We start from the raw sequence: 21,392 nt of genomic DNA, 5'->3' as shown, positions 1-21,392 counted from the left end.
CGGCCCGTTTTGCGCAATACGCGTTTTTGCCCGGAACGGGTGTCTGAACGTGGTTTCGGGGCAACTTCTGGAGCTTTCTATATTTGTCCCACCTTGTCATGTGCATCTGGTGAGTTTGGTTCACTTACCTCATTGGGAAGCTGCCGTTACGGCCCTTTTGCGCAATACGCGTTTTTGCCCGGAACGGGTATCTGAACGTGGTTTGGGGGCAACTTTTGGAGTTTTTTATATTTGTCCCACCTAGTTATGTGCATCTGGTGAGTTTGGTTTACTTTCCTCATTGGGAAGCTGCCGTTACAGCCCTTTTTGCACAATACGCGTTTTTGCCCGGAACGGGTGTCTGAACGTGGTTTCGGGGCAACTTCTGGAGCTTTCTATATTTGTCCCACCTTGTCATGTGCATCTGGTGAGTTTGGTTCACTTACCTCGTTGGGAAGCTGCCGTTACGGCCTATTTTGCGCAATATGCGTTTTTGCCAGGAACAGGTGTCTGAACGTGGTTTTGGGGCAACTTTTGGGGCTTATTGCATCCCTGCCATTTAGTTATGCATGTCTGGTGAGTTTGGTTGATATCGCTCGTTCCCTAGTGGCCGTTCCGGCCATCCCATTCTGTTCCGGACATCGTTTTGGGAGTTCTGGGGTTAATAGTGATATAATATTGGTATGGTTTTAGTCCTAAAATATTGTTCTCAAGTGTTGCTAACACATGCCACTGTTTTTGGTATGGTTTTTTAATATAATGGGGCTGTTCCGGCCTGTTCCGTTCCGTTCCGGCTTTTACACCGTCCCCTAATTTTTGTTTTTCCAAGACTCGAGTGCATTTAATTGACTGACTGGAGAAAATTCAGCAAGTGCAGTTTTTCTTTTCTCGCCTGCTGAGTTTCTTCGTTATCACACAGTAAAGGCACAGAAGCCCCATTCCCCCCCCCCCCAAAGTCGGAAGTGTTGCAACAAGCAGAAGTTAATAAGTGAGCTTTTTGTCTGGGATGCGGGGGAAAGAGAACCTTTTCGCATTTCTGCCTGTTACACAACGGTTTAAAGCACGCTGTCTGTATTTTATTTTTTTAAAGTAGGAGAACTTCATTGCATACTTACACGGGAGGAAACCCACTGAGCTGTTATTTCCTGATTAAATAGTAAGGGAAGAAAAGACATAAATCAGCCTTTGCGTGGAAACTGGTTCTAGCCTTAAGGGCGACCTCAATTTCTAAAAATGAAATAAAAACTGATGCTTGCTTGCTGCTTACCGCTTAAACTTCAAACACTTATCAAGTGGAACTCCAAGCCTAGTCAAATGAATATCACATTTCTTCCCCTCCCCCTTAATATTCCTTTAAAATTTTATAACTTTGACCGTTGTGCAAGCAATATATACAAAACACAACGAAAGAGACGCTGTACTAAACAGAACAACCAGAATCAACCCATAACTCAACCTTGGACTCTTTTTTTTTTTTTTTTTTTAATTATTACCCTGCGCAGGCGCCTTAAGGCACACGAAGTTTTGGAACTCAATTTCCCAGAGATCCTTGCGCGCCTTGAATTTGGTTGCTTAGCAACCGGCGTAAACCAGCAATGGAGCCGGAGGGGCAGCACGAGGGGGAAAATGCAAAAGGTAACACCCCTCCCCCCGCTGTGGCCCCCTTTCCTTTAATAACTCTCCAATAAGGATTGCATCGCTTCACGTAATGCCTTTTTAGGGCCCTACTAACGCAAACAGCCTTCCCCAACTTGGCGCCCTCCAGATGTGTTGCACTTCAAGTCCCATCGTTCACGGGAAGATGGGAGTTGCAGTCCAATACATCTGAAGGGGGTAGGTTGGGGAAGGCTGAACGCAAACACACCACGGTGTTGTGCAAGCTGTCGAGGTAACTAGAACTATTCTTCAAATTGGATGTTTAAATAGGGGTCGGAGGAAATGGGAAAAACAAAAAGTTATTGCAGAACATGATGAAAAAAACCAGTCTACCATGCGCAGCCAGCAGCAATGTAGCCATCGTACACCTTTGCTTAACTAGAGGCATTCAAGAGGCAGCTGGACAAGCATCTGTCAGGGATGCTTTAGGGTGGATTCCTGCATTGAGCAGGGGGTTGGACTCGATGGCCTTGTAGGTCCCTTGCAATTCTGCGATTCTATGGTTGAGGATGATAAAAAAAAAAATTGGTGAGCTTGAAAGCTTTCCCACATTAAAGCCTCTATCCCTCTCCACCCTAAGTGATCCTGATCAAGATTGCTGTCCCTACCTAGAACTGTTCTTTTCCCTGGGGTTTTACAGGCCACATGGAAACCAACCAAAAGCTTCATACAGTCCATGGGCATGGGTTGCCTACTTGTGCATTAATATGTGATTGCCTGGCTGTTACTTTTGAATTTTCTCCAGTAGTTTTGTTGTTATTCTTGAAGGTATCTGTTAGAAATAACCCATTGCCTTAGGATGTACTTCCCCCAAGTGTTAGCCAAACTTGATTACTCCAGTCTTTTTCTAGTAATGATAATATTGATAATCATTCTGCTTTTATGTATGTATTTTGCAGCATTTATATGGCACCCAATAACAAAAGTTTTCTAGGCAGCTTTAAATAGAAGTAAATACGAAAGTAAAACCATACAATTTAATATGGAATAAAACCAGCAGCAAAAGTTAAAATCAATATAGCAAAACTCATAGCAGTACCAAAAACATCATAGATCTTTAAACACCAAAAATATCAAAAGATGTGTAAGTTACTAAAATATGTTAAGATGAGAATGAATGCCTCAGTCCCAAAAGGACCACAGTGTAGGTGTCAGGTGAGCCTCTCTGGGGAGGGCATTCCGTAAGATGACCTTAAGGTTTGTGTAGGTATATGTGGGAGGAGGTGATCCTTCAAGCACCTATGATGAATATGATGTTCATCAGACAAGCATTTTATTTCATGCTCACTACTGCCCACTTATGGATGACGACATCTGCCTCCCATGCGCTTCCCACTTATTTTTCCATTGCAAAATAGACCCCTTTTAATCCAACTCCTTTTTAAAAAATGGAAAGTGCCATGATCTGTGTGCAAGAAAAGTGGTGTGACGTGCTCTTTGTTTACTTCCTCTTTCCCCTCCGGGCAAAAAGAGGAAATAATGAGGGACAAAAGCAGGGGCAGAGAAGCGACAGGAAGGAAACATGATTTCCCCCTGTGTAATATTTATTTATTTATTAAATTTATATACCGCCCCATAGCCGAAGCTCTCTGGGCAGTTTACAAAAGTTAAAAACAGTGAACATTAAAAAGTATACAAAATTTAAATTTAAAGTTGACATATAGGTCATTTGTATGAATTCCCTGGTGTTCTTTAGTCCACAGTATTATGATGAAAATAATAAAATGCCGAAGAGTCTGAGGTTTCTTTGAAGTTTTGTTGCATGCTGGCAAGAATCCAGCTGCCAATTTAGGGCTTCCAGAGAGTCGTAGCTGTGTGTTTCAGCCAAAACACACAGGCTTGTAACACTTTATTATGCCTCCAACCCAAAATGCACTTATTAGGGAGTACATTCCACTGAACTCAATGAAGGTTATTTCTAAAGAAACAGATTGGATTGGGATGTAAATGTTATTTAAAGTGAATGGCAGCATGCCACTTCAGCTGTATAGTCCACTGCAGAGGAAACTGCAGAGAAACCCTTAGCTCTCTGGGCGCACATAATTTTATTGGTTTGTCATCACAGAGGGTAAATGCAGCAGTTCAGCTCTTTTAGAAACCTTTCAAATGTTCTCCCTCCAAGGTAAGAAAATGCAGTGTCCCACAAAATGATGTCATCAGAATAATTAACTGAAACACCATAAAGTTTAAGAACTGTTGTGGCAGATGAAGCAGACCTTCATTACTTTCATGACATAATTTTGGCAACTTTTGACATATCTGAAATTTTCTAATTTACACAGTTTTATTGGCTAAGCAGAAACTCATTTTATAGTTTTGTATTTGCAGTTCTATGACATCTGGCATCACTATTTTACTCCAAGTTAATACATAACCACAAGGATGGTCTAAGCTGCTCTCAATATTTTCTCTATAAAGTTGCTCATGTGATAAAAAGAGCAATCTAAAGAATAGAGAATCACCTTGATTCATAGAGATTGGAAGGAAATGTTAATTTTTCAAAAATGACAATAGATCTATTTAAAATGCAAAATATGCAGCTAGAATAATATATAAAAATGAAAACAAACAATTGCCTGCATTATTAAAGCATCCATATTAATATATGCAAATTATAAACATTATTCCAATATTGGAAATTTGGTTTTCTTGTCATGGAACTTGGAATGTTTTTACAATAGAATTGAGATCTTGTACATAAAAGTGCCAGTTGCACTAGTTTTTATGTTATCTGAAAAGTTCCATTGAACTTTATTGAGAACTGATTTTAAAAGGCTCCATATTAACATTGCCAAGAAGCAGTATGATAAGATTGACAGATTTATAATATATACTTCAAAACTACCTAGAATAGCTGGAACATTGAAGATGGAAAAAAGGGATACATATAGGAAGTGGAAGGAAGGCCAGGCTACAAAAGAAGAGTACAGACAAGTGGCGCAGAAGTGCCGAAATGGCGTCAGGAAGGCTAAAGCTGTGAATGAGCTGAGATTAGCGAGGGATGCTAAAAGAAATAAAAAGGCTTTCTTCAGATATGTGAGTAGTAAAAGACAGAGGAAAGAAATGGTGGTTCAACTGCTTAATGAGGATGGCAAATTGATAACAGATGACAAAGAAAAGGCTGAAGTGCTCAATTCCTACTTTGCCTCAGTCTTCTCCCAAAAGCGGGTCTATGACCTCCCTGGAAAAAGTGAAGCAGAAGTTGAGGGGGCAGGATTACAGTTTGAGATTGATAAACAAATGGTCAAAGAACACCTAATTTCCTTGAATGAGTTCATATCTCCAGGGCCCAATGAACTGCATCCTAGAGTAATGAAGGAGCTAGCGGAAGAACTCTCAGAACCTTTGTCTATTATCTTTGCAAAATCATGGACGATGGGTGAGGTGCCGGACGACTGGAGGAGGGCTAATGTCCCTATCTTCAAAAAGGAGGAACCTGGGAACTACAGACCAGTCAGTCTGACATCCATCCCTGGGAAAATTCTGGAGCAGATTATAAAGAAGTGAATCTGTAAACACCTTGAAATCAATGCAGTGATCACTAGAAGCCAACATGGATTTGTCAAGAACAAGTCCTGTCAGACAAATTTGATCTCATTTTTTGATAAGGTAACCTCCCTTGTGGACTGTGGGAAGCTGTGGACGTCATATATCTTGACTTCAGCAAAGCTTTTGACAAAGTACCACATGACATTCTGATTAACAAACTAGCTAAAAGTGGGCTAGATGGAACAACTATTAGGTGGATTCACAGTTGGCTACAGCATCGGACTCAAAGAGTACTTATCAATGGAACCTTCTCAAACTGGGGAGAGGCAACGAGTGGGGTACCGCAGGGCTCAGTCCTGGGCCCAGTGCTCTTCAACATTTTTATTAATGATTTGGATGAGGAGGTGCAGGGAACGCTTATCAAATTTGCAGATGACACAAAATTGGGTGGGATAACTAATACCCTGGAAGACAGAAACAAACTTCAAAGTGATCTTGATAGGCTGGAGTGCTGGGCTGAAAACAACAGGATGAAATTTAATAGGGATAAATGCCAAGTTCTACATTTTGGAAATAGAAACCAAAGGCACAGTTACAAGATGGGGGATACTTGGCTCAGCAATACTACAAACGAGAAGGATCTTGGAATTGTTGTAGATCACAAGCTGAATATGAGCCAACAGTGCGATATGGCTGCAAGAAAGGCAAATGCTATTTTGGGCTACATTAATAGAAGTATAGCTTCCAAATCACATGAGGTACTGGTTCCTCTCTATTCGGCCCTGTTTAGGCCTCATCTAGAGTATTATGTCCAGTTCTGGGCTCCACAATTCAAGAAGGACGCAGACAAGCTGGAGCGTGTTCAGACGAGGGCAACCAGGATGATCAGGGGTCTGGAAACAAAGCCCTATGAAGAGAGACTGAAAGAACTGGGCATGTTTAGCCTGGAGAAGAGAAGATTGAGGGGAGACATGATAGCACTCTTCAAATACTTAAAAGGTTGTCACACAGAGGAGGGCCAGGATCTCTTCTCGTTCCTCCCAGAGTACAGGACACGGAATAATGGACTCAAGTTAAAGAAAACCAGATTCCAGCTGGACATCAGGAAAAACTTCCTGACTGTTAGAGCAGTGCGACAATGGAATCAGTTACCTAGGGAGGTTGTGGGCTCTCCCACACTAGAGGCCTTCAAGAGGCAGCTGGACAAGCATCTGTCGGGGATGCTTTAGGGTGGATTCCTGCTTTCAGCAGGGGGTTGGACTCGATGGCCTTGTAGGCCCCTTCCAACTCTGCTATTCTATGATTCTATGAAATTTATGTATTATGTTGGCTAAATATCAGAAAATCAAACTGTAATTTGTGATTTTGTTTGCAGATCAGAATGAACGATCAGAAGAAGGAAAGGGGACATCAGCTTCAGAGGGACAGAAGGAAGAAGCAAAAAAGATAGCTGATGGTAAGCTTTGCTTACAAATTAATGCAGACTTCATAATGCTACTTTAGATGGCATTTGCTATGAAACATAATGATATTCCCACGATAAACATACAGTGGATCCTGTTGTTCTGTGTTTGATAGGTGGTTCTGTGTTTTTACTACTTAATGTTCAGGTCTCAAAGGACAAGGTACATTTCTTAAAATTTGTCTTTACACTGTACCTGTACTCAGAACCAGCCTTGGAGATGGTTCCAAAAGAGCTGAATTCCCATTATGTTTCAAAACCATCAAATACCATTGTTGTTGTAATAACAACATATGTAATATGTAATAATATACATATTACATATGTTAATATATGTAATAACATATTCCTACACTTTCAGATTTAGAGGACTGACACTACTTTTGTGTATTCGTCTATAGCTATGTGTGTGACCCTTCTACTCTAGTAGCGTCTTGTTATACCAGTACTTGACCTTGTATTTGTAGGCAGGATTAGGCTAATATATTTGTATACATATACAGCTTTGGACTACCAGATCTAAATACTAGACTCTTACCATTTAACAGAATTGCACAAAAAACACAGAGTAAATGTGTGTGGATGGCAGTACAATATTTCTCAGACCAATAAAAGTTCAAAAATGGTATATAAACTTTAAATTCCATGGAACTCTTAGGCATTCAAAGCAAAAAATCAAAATAAAACGAAAAAGTAGAAGATGTTGATCTGAATTAGGTATGAGCATAGGTGCTTAGAATACCAGGGCTGTTACACTTGGATTTTTTGGGTAGCATCATAATGCAGAATCCCTGTGAGGGAGGGGGTGGCAAAATACTTCCAATGAGATGTAGAAGAAAATTCTCCAGCCAAAAAATATAATGAAAGCCTGGTTGTCAGCCATCTTTCTATTTCCCATAACAGCAGTCCCAACAAAACCCATATGAGACAAGAGATCAGTCATGCAAAAAGCTAGCAATTACATCAGCAAAAGTGGAGGTAGATTTGAAAAGCACGTTGGGTTTTTTAAAAAACCAGTTTACAGAGCAACCCTAAGTGGGGTGGGGTGGAGAATTACATGGCGCGTGATCAGCCTCTTCCGATGCCCTACTGGCTTGCTGCACCCAGGGCAGGAAGTTTGAGTGCTCCCCCACCCCAGCAGTGTTCTTCCCCCTCCCCCTTTCTTTTCCAATTTTGCCTCCCTTGGAAACCTATGAGAAGGAAAAGTATTATGCCAGCCTCAGACTGGTGTAGTTTGTGGTCCTGATCTGGGGCTGCGTTGGGGGAGTGAGGGGGCTTTGGATCTGGCAAATGCTGCCTCTTCCCCAGAATGCCCCATTTGCCCCCCCTTCCGCTAGCAGGAACATCGCTGGCAGTCGAGGTACACCTGCAGAGCTTTCTGTGGGTGTACTGAAGGTCCTCAGGCTGAATGTGCCACCCTGCGGTGGAGCTCCTCTCTGCTGGTGGAGGGGCACTTCCACCCCTTTCAGTTGCCCATGAGCAAAAGTTAAGACTGCTTTGTTAGGCCAGATTTGACAACATTGCCTAGTGGTTGGAGAGTGTGATAACTCACAGTTGTGTAGGAAATTGATGGCACTCAGTCTGACCTCCTTTCGGATGCCGAACTAATCTCTTGGATGGTTGCCCATTTATTCAGGGTGCTCTGAGTGAGCCTTCTCAAATCTGATTTTATGCCTTCCTTCCAAATGCCCCCTTCAAATCTTATTATTAAAAAACATACATTTTTTAAAAAGTGACAACAAACATATGAATATATAAAATGTGTGTGTGTGGTATGTGGTGACTGTCTTTGGGGACTCATTCACTTCAAGCACTATGAGCGTCATCAGATGAGCGTTTTATCGCTCGCTCGCTACAGCCCACTTACGGATGTGCGTGCGTCCTTTGGACGTTTGCCTCCTGCACGCCTTCTGCTCCTTCCACTTGTTTTTCCGTCGTAAAATAGACCTCCAAAAATCTGACTTCTTTTAAACGGAATGTGCCGTGATCCCCTGCTGTGTGCAGGAAAAGCAGCGCAATAAGAACTGCCCCTGAATGGGCCACGTAGTCTTTCTTGGCTGGGAAGAATGAGGAAGTGATGAGGGACAGAAGCAGGGGCAGAGAAGTAAGGAAACATGATTTTCCCCTGTGTGATGACGTGCTATAGCAGCTGTAGCACAGTATAGCATGTGGATACAGCTGTGATCACAGGAGTTGAAAAAGGTGCTGCTGCAATAATATGAATGATTGACAGCTATATCTATGGACCATTGCTGAAATTTTCTATGTGAACATGTCCTTGAGGACAGTCAGGAGAGGCACTTTTGAATTGTGCCTCAATTAATTGAGAATCAACTGTAAATTTATTTAGTTTACCCAGGATGTTTATCATCCATGACCTAAGCCAAGCAGCTGGCAGCTGCTAGAGTGCAAGGTAAAGTTTGCCATTTTTGAAAAAAGGGAGACTAAGATACAAATATTTTCTTAAAACAAATTAATTTGATTTGGGTCTCTCAGCCCTGTGCATGTTATAGGCAGCCCATTCTAAGAGGTTTTTTTTTTCAGCATAGCATGTATTATCATCCACCGCATCTTATAATGTTATCTTTTGCTCTTCAATATGTGTGCTTGTTTCCTGCGCCAATAAATCAGTTACTTACATTAATTTCTTTTTCAAGCAAAACAGGTAAAACATTTAACGTATGTATTTAAGGAAAGTGGATAGGAAATTAACACAGTTCTCTCTTTTTCTTGTTTGCAAGAACCAACCGAGGGTGAGGAAGGAGAAAAGCCAGATGAAGAGGGTGAGGGAAGCTCTGGCAGTGAGGGTGAGTATTGCCAATAACCTATGGGCTTGAGACACATATATTTAAATCACCTTCTTTTCTTCAGATCTTTTGAGCGGTTATTCCCATTACATAAGATTAAGGATGGAGCTAACTTCTTGGATTTCAGAGGGGTTGGGATTCCTGGTAACAAGGTATTGTTTACAGGTAGGTTTAAACCCCAAAACCTACTTGTTTAAAATTGACCAGAACACACTGAGAGGATGTTCAGATGATTGTGACGGGAAAAGAAGCCATTGTGGCGTCTCCCCACTGCCCTGCGCATGACTGCCAGTTGTATAATTCCCTGCGATGCAAAGGCTATGGGCATGTCTACACCAACCCTATATCCCAGGGTAGTCCCTGGATCGTCCCTGTGTGTCCAAATGACGCACAGAGGATCCCGGGGGCAACCTGGGAGAACCAGGGACTTTCCCCGGGATATAGGGAACCACAGAAACCCGAATTTTTCCACGGTCCCATGACCATCCCACAGAGCGCAGGCCATTTGACTGCTGCTTCCAGGTTGTCCCTTCTTGTGGGGTGCTTAAAATGGGCACGGAGCTGCATGGGAGAAGTCATAGAATCATCGAATAGCAGAGTTGGAAGGGGCCTACAAGGCCATTGAGTCCAACCCCCTGCTCAATGCAGGAATCCACCCTAAAGCATCCCTGACAGATGCTTGTCCAGCTGCCTCTTGAAGGCCTCTACTGTGGAAGAGCCCACAATCTCCCTAGGTAACTGATTCCATTGTCGCACTGCTCTAACAGCCAGGAAGTTTTTCCTGATGTCCAGCTGGAAGTCTGTGCCCATCGGGGGTGGGGAGCAGGTTCTGGGTTTTGGTGTTGTTGTTTTTACCTTTTGCGGAGGAGCACAGTTGCAATACTTCTCCATCATCGGGGGTGGGGGGAATGGCGGCCATGACATCCTTCTGGGACGTCATGCGGCTGTCAAAACTCTGGGGAAGGATTGCGGAAGCCGGTAAATTCGTGATCCTCCCCACTCCCTCCCTCTACACCCTATGGTGTAGACATGCCCTCAGCAGCAGGATACTGCCTCCAAAAGGGCACACAATAGACAGCACTTCTTAAAAAATGAAACATTAAAAAAGCAGAGACGATTAATACAGCAAGAATATTACCCATTGAAGGTGTTCACCAACTTCCAGACGGTCTCCCTTGGAAGTGGATGCCAGAGTCTAACAGCAGCCATCAAAAAGCCACCCGCTCCTTACCTGTCTGAAGAGTATATGCCCTTCTTTATGCTGATTTTTTTTTAAATCCAGAAGAGGAGGAAGAAGAGCAATCACCAGAACCAGAAAAGCCCCCAGAACCGGTGAAGAAGAAGAAGAAAGTACCAGTAGAGAAGAAAATCTCTGAAAACTTCTACTATAACTATGAAGAGTTGTGCTCGGTCCCATATGCAACTCCGGATTCTGGCATACCACTTGACCTCCTCACTCTCATGTATCCACTTTTGCCAATGCTGCGTGTATTTAGGATTTGAGTTTCCTTTTATAGACCCAGTGGCATGACTCAGGAAAAAATGTCTATATTAGAAATATGTTCAGTGGAATGCCATTGGGGATTGGGGTGGAAATGTGTTGCATGAATTATCTGTGTAATAAATAGAGTGTTGGGATTTGGACAGAAGAAACCCTCCTTGCACAAATTGCAACCATTAAAAAAAATATCTAAATGCCCTTTTAGGTACCAGAAACCTCTTTATATAAGTCAGTGACTCAGTTCAGATAACATGTTTCTCAACGGTGGTTTTAGAACTTCCTGGTGGAGTTTTTACACTACCGTTGAGAATTGTGTAGTCTGGCGGGATAACTCCATCCCAAGGTGACTTTTTTTGGAAAACACTCCACGCTGAATATCCACGCTATACAGAGGAGAGTTCCTGCACAACCATTGTGTCGCGTGTTGTGTGGAGGGCTTTGTGGAGTTTTCTGTTGTGTTGACTTTTCCCACTGGCTACAGAGTTCCCTGGCAAGAGCGGCAAAAGGAGTGAGTGCTGCTCTGTGAGAGCTGCTGGGATTGGGTTTTTTGCAGCAATGGCTGATGGGATACCATCAGGAGGATCGGGAGAGGAGAGAGGACAGAGGAACTGTCAATCAAATATTGCAATGGATTTTTCTCAACTCCACAGTAGCTCACAGTCACACAACGGTGGAGTTAGTACCCCCTAGAAATTCAACCATTGAGTGGGGTTTTCACACTGTGTTGACTAACGTGTTGTCTGAAGTGAGCCAATGACTGCAATGTCACAATGTAACAACATTAATTGCTAAACTTAATTCTATCATGGAACAGGGAAGAAGTTATGATTGGCTGGAAGTGGGCATTATTTTTTTCAGAGTGTTGAAGGTGATTTGAAAGAAAGATGACTGCTCTTGGTATGTCTACTCTTTCCATTTTTGTCTCTGCTCAAACAATTTTTGCAGGTTTTTGTATTGCATCTTTGTTTGACTGGAGAAGACTGTGGGATAAAAATCAGTGTAGACACTGCGCAATCATGAAATCTCTTATCAAACTGCTTCTGGTTCCAGCTGACTCTAGCCACTGTCAGTTACTTAGGATATTTTCCTTTAGACCTCAGTGAAATGATTCAATATTTTTCAGCAGATTTGCAGAAAAAAATAAGCATGGTTCTGTCTCTCTGTTCCTATGGGAAAAAATCCATAGCATTTGTTTTTTTCTTTAAAAGAAAACATTGAGGAATTGCATAGTGTTTTCATGCTGTGGAGATCTGCAGTGTAATTGACCAAGAATCTTGTTTTAAAAAGGAGGGATTGGCTACATCTATGTACTCTCATATTTTAAAAAATCCCCTTATTTTATTCCCTGCAATTGATTGTAACTTTAAATTAGATCTTGTAATTAGTGTATTGTTGTTTAGCATCCTCTCTCTGGGTTTCATTAGTGGAGTCATTATTTTTGCACGGATAAACCTAGGTGACAGCATCACTTATTTTCCTTAGTAGGTGTTCCTCAGGCACTCTTTTGGTTATGACTGCACTAGACGGTCAAACATACAGATGCTGGATAGTCAAACTCTCCTCTACATAGCTGGCAATCAGCTGGTACTTCTGGACTTGAAACTTAAAAATCAGAGATACCTCCGAAGCACAAGTGGTGGAGGGATTGGCGTCATTACGGTACGGCATTTAGCTTGTAAGATCTCTTGCTTGAGTTCTCCCTTGGCAGAAAAATATTCAGGCTTGTTGGGAGGCCTTTTCTCTCTCTCTTTTTGAAAAAAAATATATGTTTGGTCCTGTGGTTCACATTTTAGGCAGTGCAGCTGTCTGCTGCCTTTATCCAAGGCTTGAGTTAATTTTGTATTCTTATAATAGCAGCCCACTTATCACACTGTTCTAGTGATGCTTCTCCCTTTTAGGTTATTACTAGCTTCAAATGTTGTTCAACGGTAGCCAGATAAGTTGGATTAGGGAAAACTCCAACAAAGTGGACAGTGGCACCCCTAACTATGGCGTGGGTCCACAGTCCATTTCACAGTTGTGCAATATGTAGTTCAGAATCAGGCACAGCTGCTGCACCAGGATCCTCTTTCCCTGTCTTTGGATGCTGAAGCTCTTGGAGAAAGAGGGGTATGGTACCCCAAAACTATGACATTTGCCAAAAGGCTACATGTGCAACCCAATGCTGTTTTGTAATATTTTATGTAATGATCCCTTGGGGATCATTCTGGATTGAAAAGTGGGATAGAAGTTGACTCACTTAAATAAGTACTTTGCTGGAGACGTGCAAAAGATGCGATACGGATTAAGTGAAAAAAAGTCTTTGCTTCTACTAGGCACACCCACATAAAACACACTTTGCAGTAGGAGAAAAAGGATGGAAGCCAAATATGATTATCTATGAGTATCCTTCCTTAAGGCCATACCGGATATTACGAGGTAAGTTGAAATATATGTTATCTTTCACGATTTCAAGTACCTACAGAAAAGTAGTCTCAACAGTCAATGTAGTATTGTATTTTAGATTTTTTTTTTTGGTATGAACAGATGAAGCTTTGTTGTAAATAGCCACCTTATTTTATAAAAAAATGCATGTGTTTAATAAAAACTAATGTTAATCTTTTCAAAATCATGTGCAATAAGGTTTTTCTTTTTCTGTGATCGTGGTAGAGAAAAAGAAATGGCAGCATGGTTAAATGGCCAAATATTAAAAGAAGGGCAAAGAATTAGGGAGTTAGTCCTCTGTTCTTCAAAACTAGTTTGTTTTCTATTTTCTGTGGAGCATAAATAAAACTCAGTAGGCTAAAAAAATCATACATTAAAGCTAACAAATCAAGCACTTTACAGACCTTTAGTATCTTTTACATTTGTTGTGTTTTCAGTATAATAATAAAACACTGTAAGGCAAAATTCAATGTGAAATTATTTGAGCCCAATTCTATATAATAATAATGAACTTTGAGTGCTGATCCTTATGTATTCAAAATGGCACTATTCTTGCACCAGAACTCAAGGTTTGCAGAAGTTTTTTTGGGTTTTTTAAGAGGCGACACCTGCCCCTCTCATAACAGCCCGTTGAGGTTTGTGCATGCTCAGGGGCCACAGGATACTGAATTGTCTTGGGGAGGAATGGAGGAGGAGAAATGGGAATTAAATGCTTTATCCTAGAAAGGGGCATGGAAGGCTGACTGGAACATTGAGTAGGAGCAGACTGCAACTATTTTTACAGATTCCACTTGTACCTCTAATCTGTATTACAGGAGTTTACAAAAAAAAAAACAACCTAGGAGGAGTTGTGAATTAAAGTGGCTCTGTGGACTTCCGTTCAAATATTACTGAGACGAAAGCATTAAAAGGAAATGCTTACTATGCATACACACACACACACACACACACCGCTTTGGGTCTCATAGCTATAATTACTACAAAGGTTTAAAGCCCTGTGGGTAAACTCTCTTCTGAAGCTCATGCGTTGTTTGGTTTTTTAATGTTATATCTTCATATGGGATATCTTAATTGCCCTCAATTTTATGGATGCTTTGTACCCTTTTATGCTTCAAAATGTTTTATGTAAGTTCTAATGCATGCTAATTGATTGGCAAGCAAAGCAGGATATTTTCTTGATCGTGTATATTGTGTTAATAAACAAACGATCTTACCTTATTTCCAGGTGGAACAGAGGAGGCATATGCATTTGCTGACTTTAATCGTTCAGGCACTTTGATAGCTACTGTTGGAAGCAGCCCTGACTATATGTTGACAGTTTGGGACTGGAAACAGGAAAAGATCGTATTGAGATCAAAAGCGTTTTCACAAGATGTTTATAGAGTCACCTTTTCTCCAGAAAATGAAGAGCAACTCACCACATCTGGTTCAGGCCACATAAAGTAAGCTAGCTACTAGCAGAGGTTTTTTTATCTCAAAGAACTCGAATGTCATGGCGGTATGCATGGAGAAGGAATGGACTCCATCACACCTGATTTCACTCTGGTTCAGAATAGGTGGAGCTGTTTCCTGATTTTTGTGAGCCAATTGAAGACAAACTGGGGTGTGTATGTGTGTATGGCAACATCATGAATATAAAGAACCATGGCAAAATTATCCTTACTGATGTTTAAAATAAAACAAAATGATTGTTTTATTAAAATGAATTATTATTATTATTATTATTATTATTATTATTATTATTATTATTATCATCATTATCATTTCTATACTGCCCCATAGCCATAGCTCTCTGGGGGGGTTTACATAAGATTAAAACAATTAAAAACAATATACAAAATTTAAAACCACAAAACATGCAACATACACCGAAATATACATCTAAAAACAACTATAAACAACTTTATAAACTAGTATAAACTATAAAGAAATCAAATGTCCAGATCAAAATCCATAATAATATATCATGCAGATAAGTTATAGCTCACATTAAAATGTTCTACATCCCCATTGATTTAAACAGGACAAGTGTAAATTTGCAATACATTGTATCTGTAGTTACCAGACGCAGTGTGGCCTCATTTATTGGTAATAGTGAACTGTTGTTTAATGTTGCATGTCTCAGACTCAGGACTTGCATGTTCCCCCCTTCTCCGCTGGCACAGCCACAAGAAAGACACCATAAGTCTCTGCTTCTGCTTTCAATTAACCATGGTTACTCCTTATGTACAAACCCAAACAAACTCTGCTTAGTCTTAACCAGGGTTTAAGGGAACAAGCCAATTTCAAACATTGATTTATGATCTTGGCTTGTTTCCCTAAACCATAGTTAATTCTAACCACAATTCTCAGTTTGGATGAAACGAGTAACCATGGTTAGTTGAAAACAGAAGCAGAAGCTTACAATCTCACCCTTGTGGCTGGTGTGGAAGAGGAGATGAGTGTGTGTGTGTGTGTGTGTGTGTGTGTGTGTGTGTGTGTGTGCCCAAAGCTTGACTAGGCCCATTCTCATAGCTTTACATTGTGATTTACTGTTATATCTTAGCACAGCGATCTAGTGGATATGAAAGGTTGACAACATTCTGTTGGGGGTGAAAATCTAAATTTGATTTTTATGTGGCCAGGTTTTGGAAGATGGCCCTCACTTTCACTGGTTTGAAACTACAAGGGGCATTAGGAAGGTTTGGAAAAACAGCACTGACGGACATTGAAGGATATGTGGAGCTGCCAGATGGGAAGGTGAGAAGCATTTTTACTCCCTCATACTTTTCCAGATGATAAAATGAACCCCTCAGTACTGATCCAAGTTGACAGGGCATTGCTATGTTGGAAAGGCATAGCGTTTCTGGTATTTCCTGTTGCTAAAACTTGGGGCAAGCATCCTCATGCTTGCACAGCAGGAAAGTGTTCTGTTTTAAAGAAAGATTTTAAAAACAATTGTGAGTTGCCAAATTTGGTTGGCATGGGAAGGTGGGGACTTGTGTTGATTGCCACGCCAAGAAGGACCTCAGACGACACTCTGATTGCACAGGCAGGCTGCTGTGGAGGTAAACATTCCTTCCGGTACTCTGGTCCCTGTATAGTACAGGACATTAATAATAAGTACAAGCATGTTGAATTGAGCTGGAAATGTTCCATTAACCAATGGAGATATTTAAGAATCAGAGAGCTATGTTCAAACTGGTTCTGTCCAGTAGTTTTGCATTAACTGAAGTTTCTGAATCATCTTCAAAGGCAGCCCCACATATAAGGGACTGCATTATAACCTCTGTTTGAATTCCAGAGGCGGTCTCAGCCACCATACGTTTTGTGCTAGCCTCCTTGCTACTCTTTTTGAAGACTCCGTGGGGGACGATTTGACTAAAATTGGGGGAGGGGGGTGTCAGGGTGTGTGTATGGATTCCATGATGGGGGCCCTACCTGCTCACCCTCATAATTTACTCACTGAACACAGTGGGTACCTGTGAAACCCACGTGGCCATATTCCTTAAACCATTATCTGAGTAGATGTGCTCCCCATGGAAGTGTTCCCTCAACACCCTTAGTTTCCACCACCCCTAAATAATATTGTTACGTCTTCAAACCGTGGGGTTCTACCAAACCTGCTGAGATACCTCCATCTTGCCATTTTGGTTACATGAAAAAATGGCACAGAGAATTGAAATTGCTCTTAGAATCTGACGTGGAAACACAGTGGCTTGGATGCAAAGAACATGTGAATGATTCTTCCTGCTTAAGAGAGGTTTGGACTTGTGCTTTTCAAACATCAGCCCTCCATGCTGCGTGACAAACATCTTTTGAAGCTAAGCTGCTTGTGTTATGGTGTGGGGGGTGGATCTGTAGATCCTAGGGATCAAAGGCCTTGGACACCTAAAATTGTGCATTGGATCTCACACAATATTAATGGTATTGAAAAGAAAGTGATAGTCCATGGCTTTTGAGGTGGCACTTTGCCAACTGTATTCTAGAGCAAGCGCATGGATAAACATGAGCATTCAGAATCTGTAAATAGTTGCCTTCCTAGAACCACTCAATAGCTGTTTTCAATCACATCTTTCAATAGCTGTCTTGAATCACATCTTTCAAGGTATGTAAACATCCCTTGAAAGCATTTCAGAGTGTTGCTAAGCATTGGGAGATGAAAGTAAAAATCCAAAATGTCTTCACTTTGAAAACAATATATTAGCAGGGTGATCCTATACATGTCTATTCAGAAGTGAGTCTCATTGAGTTCAGTGGGGCTTACTCTGGGTAAATGAATATAGGATCCCAACCTTAGTCTTACAGACATCCATTCTCACTCTCATTTTGCGTAGGAAATATATTACTCTCTATGGAAAACTTGATTCAGCTTTCATGGAAAGTGATACATTCTCGGTCTTGTCACTTTCATATACATCGATGTGATACCATCCTAATATATTTGATTTCATTTGCATTAAAGGTACTTTCAGGGTCGGAATGGGGCAATTTGCTACTCTGGGAAGGGGGCCTCATAAAAGTTGAACTTTGTCGACCTGGCCATAGAAATTGCCACAATGGCCCAATTAATCAGTTACTTCTGGATGAAGGAGAGGTGGTCAGTGTCGGATCAGATGGATACATCAGGGTGAGTTGTTTTTTAAGAGCAGGTTATTGAATCTTTAGAGGACTGACATATTGAGTATTCCCAAGCTTATTTGTAGTTTAAAGATAGTATTTACTATTCTGTATGTTGAATTGAAGTATTCACGAGGACCATTTTCTGCTAGAGGAATATATATCTTATTAACGTGGTACCTGAGAGTGAATAAGGTTGATGGCAAGTGTTTCTGGGAAGGGCATTTTGCAATGGAGAGACCAGCGCAGGAAAGGTCCTTTCTCCATTTGCTATCTGCCAAGGTGGGGGCAGCCTGGAAGAGACCCTCTGAAGCAGAATTCAAAGCATGGGCAGGTTTAAACGGGATCAGAAGGTCCTTCAGACATGAACATAGTGGATATTTGTGATCCTCTAGATCAGCGGTTCTCAACCTGTGGGTCGGGACCCCTTTGGGGGTCGAATGACCCTTTCACAGGGGTCGCCTAAGACCATCGGAAAACACATATTTCCGATAGTTTAGGAAACTGTATTGACTGAACTATGTCATGTATCATCTTTTGTATTATTAAAGCTATTGTTATGTATTATTTTCATTAGCAAACCATCCCATGATAATGGATCGTGTAGAGAAGAACGAAAATAATTTTATGGTTGGGGGTCACCACAACATGAGGAACTGTATTAAAGGGTCACGGCATTAGGAAGGTTGAGAACCACTGCTCTAGATGTTTTGGTGTACAACTTCCATCATCCTTCACTGTTGTCTGTGCTGGCCAGGACTGGTGGGAATTGTAGGCCAACACTTCAAGAGAGCCACAAGCTGCTCACTCCTACTTTACATGGTTGAATAAGGGCCAAGCCAGACGTTAATTGCGGGAATGCATTTAAAGTGCACGTAAAAAGCTGTGGAGAAGGGTGAGTAGCCTTGGGACCGTGGGGAATAGAAGGGGGATATTTTTGAAACAGGGACTCCTTTGAAATAGGGAATCCTTTGGAAGCTGGGAAGGGTGTGAAAGTCCATGAGGCGTTTTTGCTTGTGCAGCAGTCAAATTAATAACAAGGACCAGAAAGTCTGAGCACATAACACTGATTCTGGACCATTTTTATTGGCTGCCTGTATGTTTCCAAACCTGATGGTTTCAACATATAAAGCCTTACAGGGCTCAGGACTGTAATACTTTTATACTGTTTGTTTTACTCTACCCTGTGCCTGTTTGGTGCATTCTCTTCCCCTACTTATTGTTTTATTATGATTCTGTTAGAATGTATGCCTATGCGGCAGGGTTTTGCTGTTTTATGGTTTTTCTCTGTACTGCACCATGTACACTGATGGTGCTATATAAATAAATAAATAAATAATACCTGATGGGGCACCTCTTCTGACAGTATGATCAACCTATCCAGACACTATTATCAATATCTGAGACCTTCCTCCGAGTGCCTCCTCTGAAGGAGGCTTGAACAGTGAGAACAAGGGAGAGGGCCTTCTCAGTGGTGCCCCCCCCCCAATGATGGCTTCTACTCCCTGTCCTCTACTCTCAGGGATTTGACAGCATATGGTGGGGCTTGTCAGTTGTTTTTATCAGGTCCAGTATCTTACTGTAACTGATTTTTGCTGTTTAAATTTTGTATCTTACTTTTTTTTATATTATGTTTTTTATTATCTTGTATTTGTGGTTTGTAATTTTTGTGAACTGGCCAGAGAGCTTCAGCTATTGGATGATACACCAGCTTAATCTCCAGCTCCATCACACCCCTTCCCTTAGATTTGCTCATATGGTCTGTATTTTCTAAAAATGCTTTTGTTTAGCAACAATAAAGGACCTTCTTTTCTCTCCCAAACTCTGTGAAGGTTTGGGATTTTGAAACAATAGACACAGCTGATGTTGTGGATGATACTGGACTGATGGAGATGGAACAAATGAATGAACTGTTAGTTGGCAAAAATGTCAATCTGAGCTGTATGATGAAAATCCATGAACGTGGAGAACCATATTGGTATGCTCAGGTAAGACTTGTTTTCTTCTTTCTCTAATGTCCAAAGCCTTTTTTTGAGGGCATCAGTGTGTGATCAGGACGCTTCTGTGATTCAGTAGTACACTTCATTCTTTTCCAAGTCTAAGATGTGATGATGTCGTAATGGCACATGCTACAGAGTGAAGCCACTTTTATCATGTTAGCGTCAGCTGAGGTCATTCTGCTTCGTGACCCTATGGTGTGACAGCGTTACAAAAATCGCCTGCCTATTCAGGTCTGGTTATATGACCAGACAAGTTCTGTGGCACATGTTGTGTTATTTGCCATTACTCATACAACACTGCAGTCCAAGCAAGGTGTAGTTGCAGATTTGTTAGAGTTGTGTTTATCCTGTGTTTAACAAATATCCTGTTAAGGTACAACCTTAACAGGATATTTGTTCAGTATCCAAGAATTGTGAGGTGAGTCTCATCACTGGGTTTTAGAGGAGGTTTGCTAAAAGCTCCATCCGACGAGCGTTTTATTGCACGCTTGTTACTGGGCACTCACGAAGTTTGCTCAGGTTCCTCACATGATGTCATCTGCCTCCCACATGCCTTCCGCCACTTCTGGCCTTTCTTGTGCAACAAAAAAAAACCCTAATTAAGTCCGATGTTTTTTTAAACTCGGAATCGCTGCTCTCTCCTGCTATGTGCAGGATGCTCGTTTCTGCAGTTTCTGTCCTGTTTCAGAAATGAGTGTTTCCACTCGTTTCACAGAGCTTTCTGTAGGAAGCATTAAACCTCTGTTGCACAATCAGTGGGTCCCACTTGCGTCACAGAATCAGTAGGAGGGAGCGCTCGTGCAATGCCCCGATGGATATTGCCCTAGGTGTTGCTGGTGCTTTTGTTTCACTTGCTTGTGCATCTGCTAGTGGGACATTGCCACCTCTTTGACTTTTCCCACAGAAATGAGTGGAAACACTCATTTCTGAAACAGGACAAGTGATTACATTTGGGACTATGATATGTGGGGAAAGGTTAACCCTTTCCTCCTCTACCTCACTCCTGACAAAATGTGTCCCCGGAAGCTGCTCTTAGCATCAGAAGGGAAGCTTGTATTAATGCCAAACAGAGTTTCCCTTGGGATACTAGCAGCTATGGGGAAGGAGGTGGTTTTTGTCAGGATCATAGTGGAGGAAAGGACCAGACATTTCTCATGCCATGGTCCCAGTCCTGATTAGGCCTCTGTGTATCTATTTTTAAAAAGTTTCACAGTACTTGCAGTGATGTTTTTAGTGCCATTTGTGACTTGGCCCTTAGTTTGCTTAACTTTAGATGAAATCAATGAGACAAGGGAGTTGCTGTTTCCTATAGAAAAGGGCAGCTAACTTTCTCTGAATTGGAGCCAATGTCTTCGGGATAGGGAAATAAATATTATTTGAAATAACATCCAGGTGTTAAATGTTTCCTTCTTTAGGATTTCAATGGAGCCATCTGGAAGCTTGATCTGAGTTTCGCAAATGTTGTGAGTTTTACT

The 21,392-nt window shown here is 41.4% G+C and overlaps 1 protein-coding gene across 1 annotated transcript in view; it reads left to right on the top strand.

Moving 5' to 3' along the window:
• Positions 1-1,571: 1,571 nt before the first annotated feature.
• The window catches only part of CFAP44 (cilia and flagella associated protein 44), a 58,377-nt gene continuing 38,556 nt past the window's right edge, over positions 1,572-21,392 (top strand). Inside the window, exons 1-11 of the mRNA XM_063126920.1 lie at positions 1,572-1,614; positions 6,500-6,580; positions 9,328-9,393; positions 10,676-10,856; positions 12,391-12,553; positions 13,210-13,312; positions 14,544-14,760; positions 15,943-16,057; positions 17,763-17,927; positions 19,750-19,905; positions 21,333-21,380. Coding sequence (XP_062982990.1) covers positions 1,575-1,614; positions 6,500-6,580; positions 9,328-9,393; positions 10,676-10,856; positions 12,391-12,553; positions 13,210-13,312; positions 14,544-14,760; positions 15,943-16,057; positions 17,763-17,927; positions 19,750-19,905; positions 21,333-21,380 — 1,335 coding nt within the window. The 5' untranslated portion in view covers positions 1,572-1,574. The remainder of the gene's footprint in view (positions 1,615-6,499; positions 6,581-9,327; positions 9,394-10,675; positions 10,857-12,390; positions 12,554-13,209; positions 13,313-14,543; positions 14,761-15,942; positions 16,058-17,762; positions 17,928-19,749; positions 19,906-21,332; positions 21,381-21,392) is intronic.

This window comes from Elgaria multicarinata, chromosome 5 (genome assembly GCF_023053635.1).
Source record: "Elgaria multicarinata webbii isolate HBS135686 ecotype San Diego chromosome 5, rElgMul1.1.pri, whole genome shotgun sequence".
NCBI lineage: Eukaryota > Metazoa > Chordata > Lepidosauria > Squamata > Anguidae > Elgaria > Elgaria multicarinata.
The sequence above is the reverse complement of the archived record's forward strand: the minus strand, read 5'-3'. Positions and strand labels throughout refer to the sequence as shown.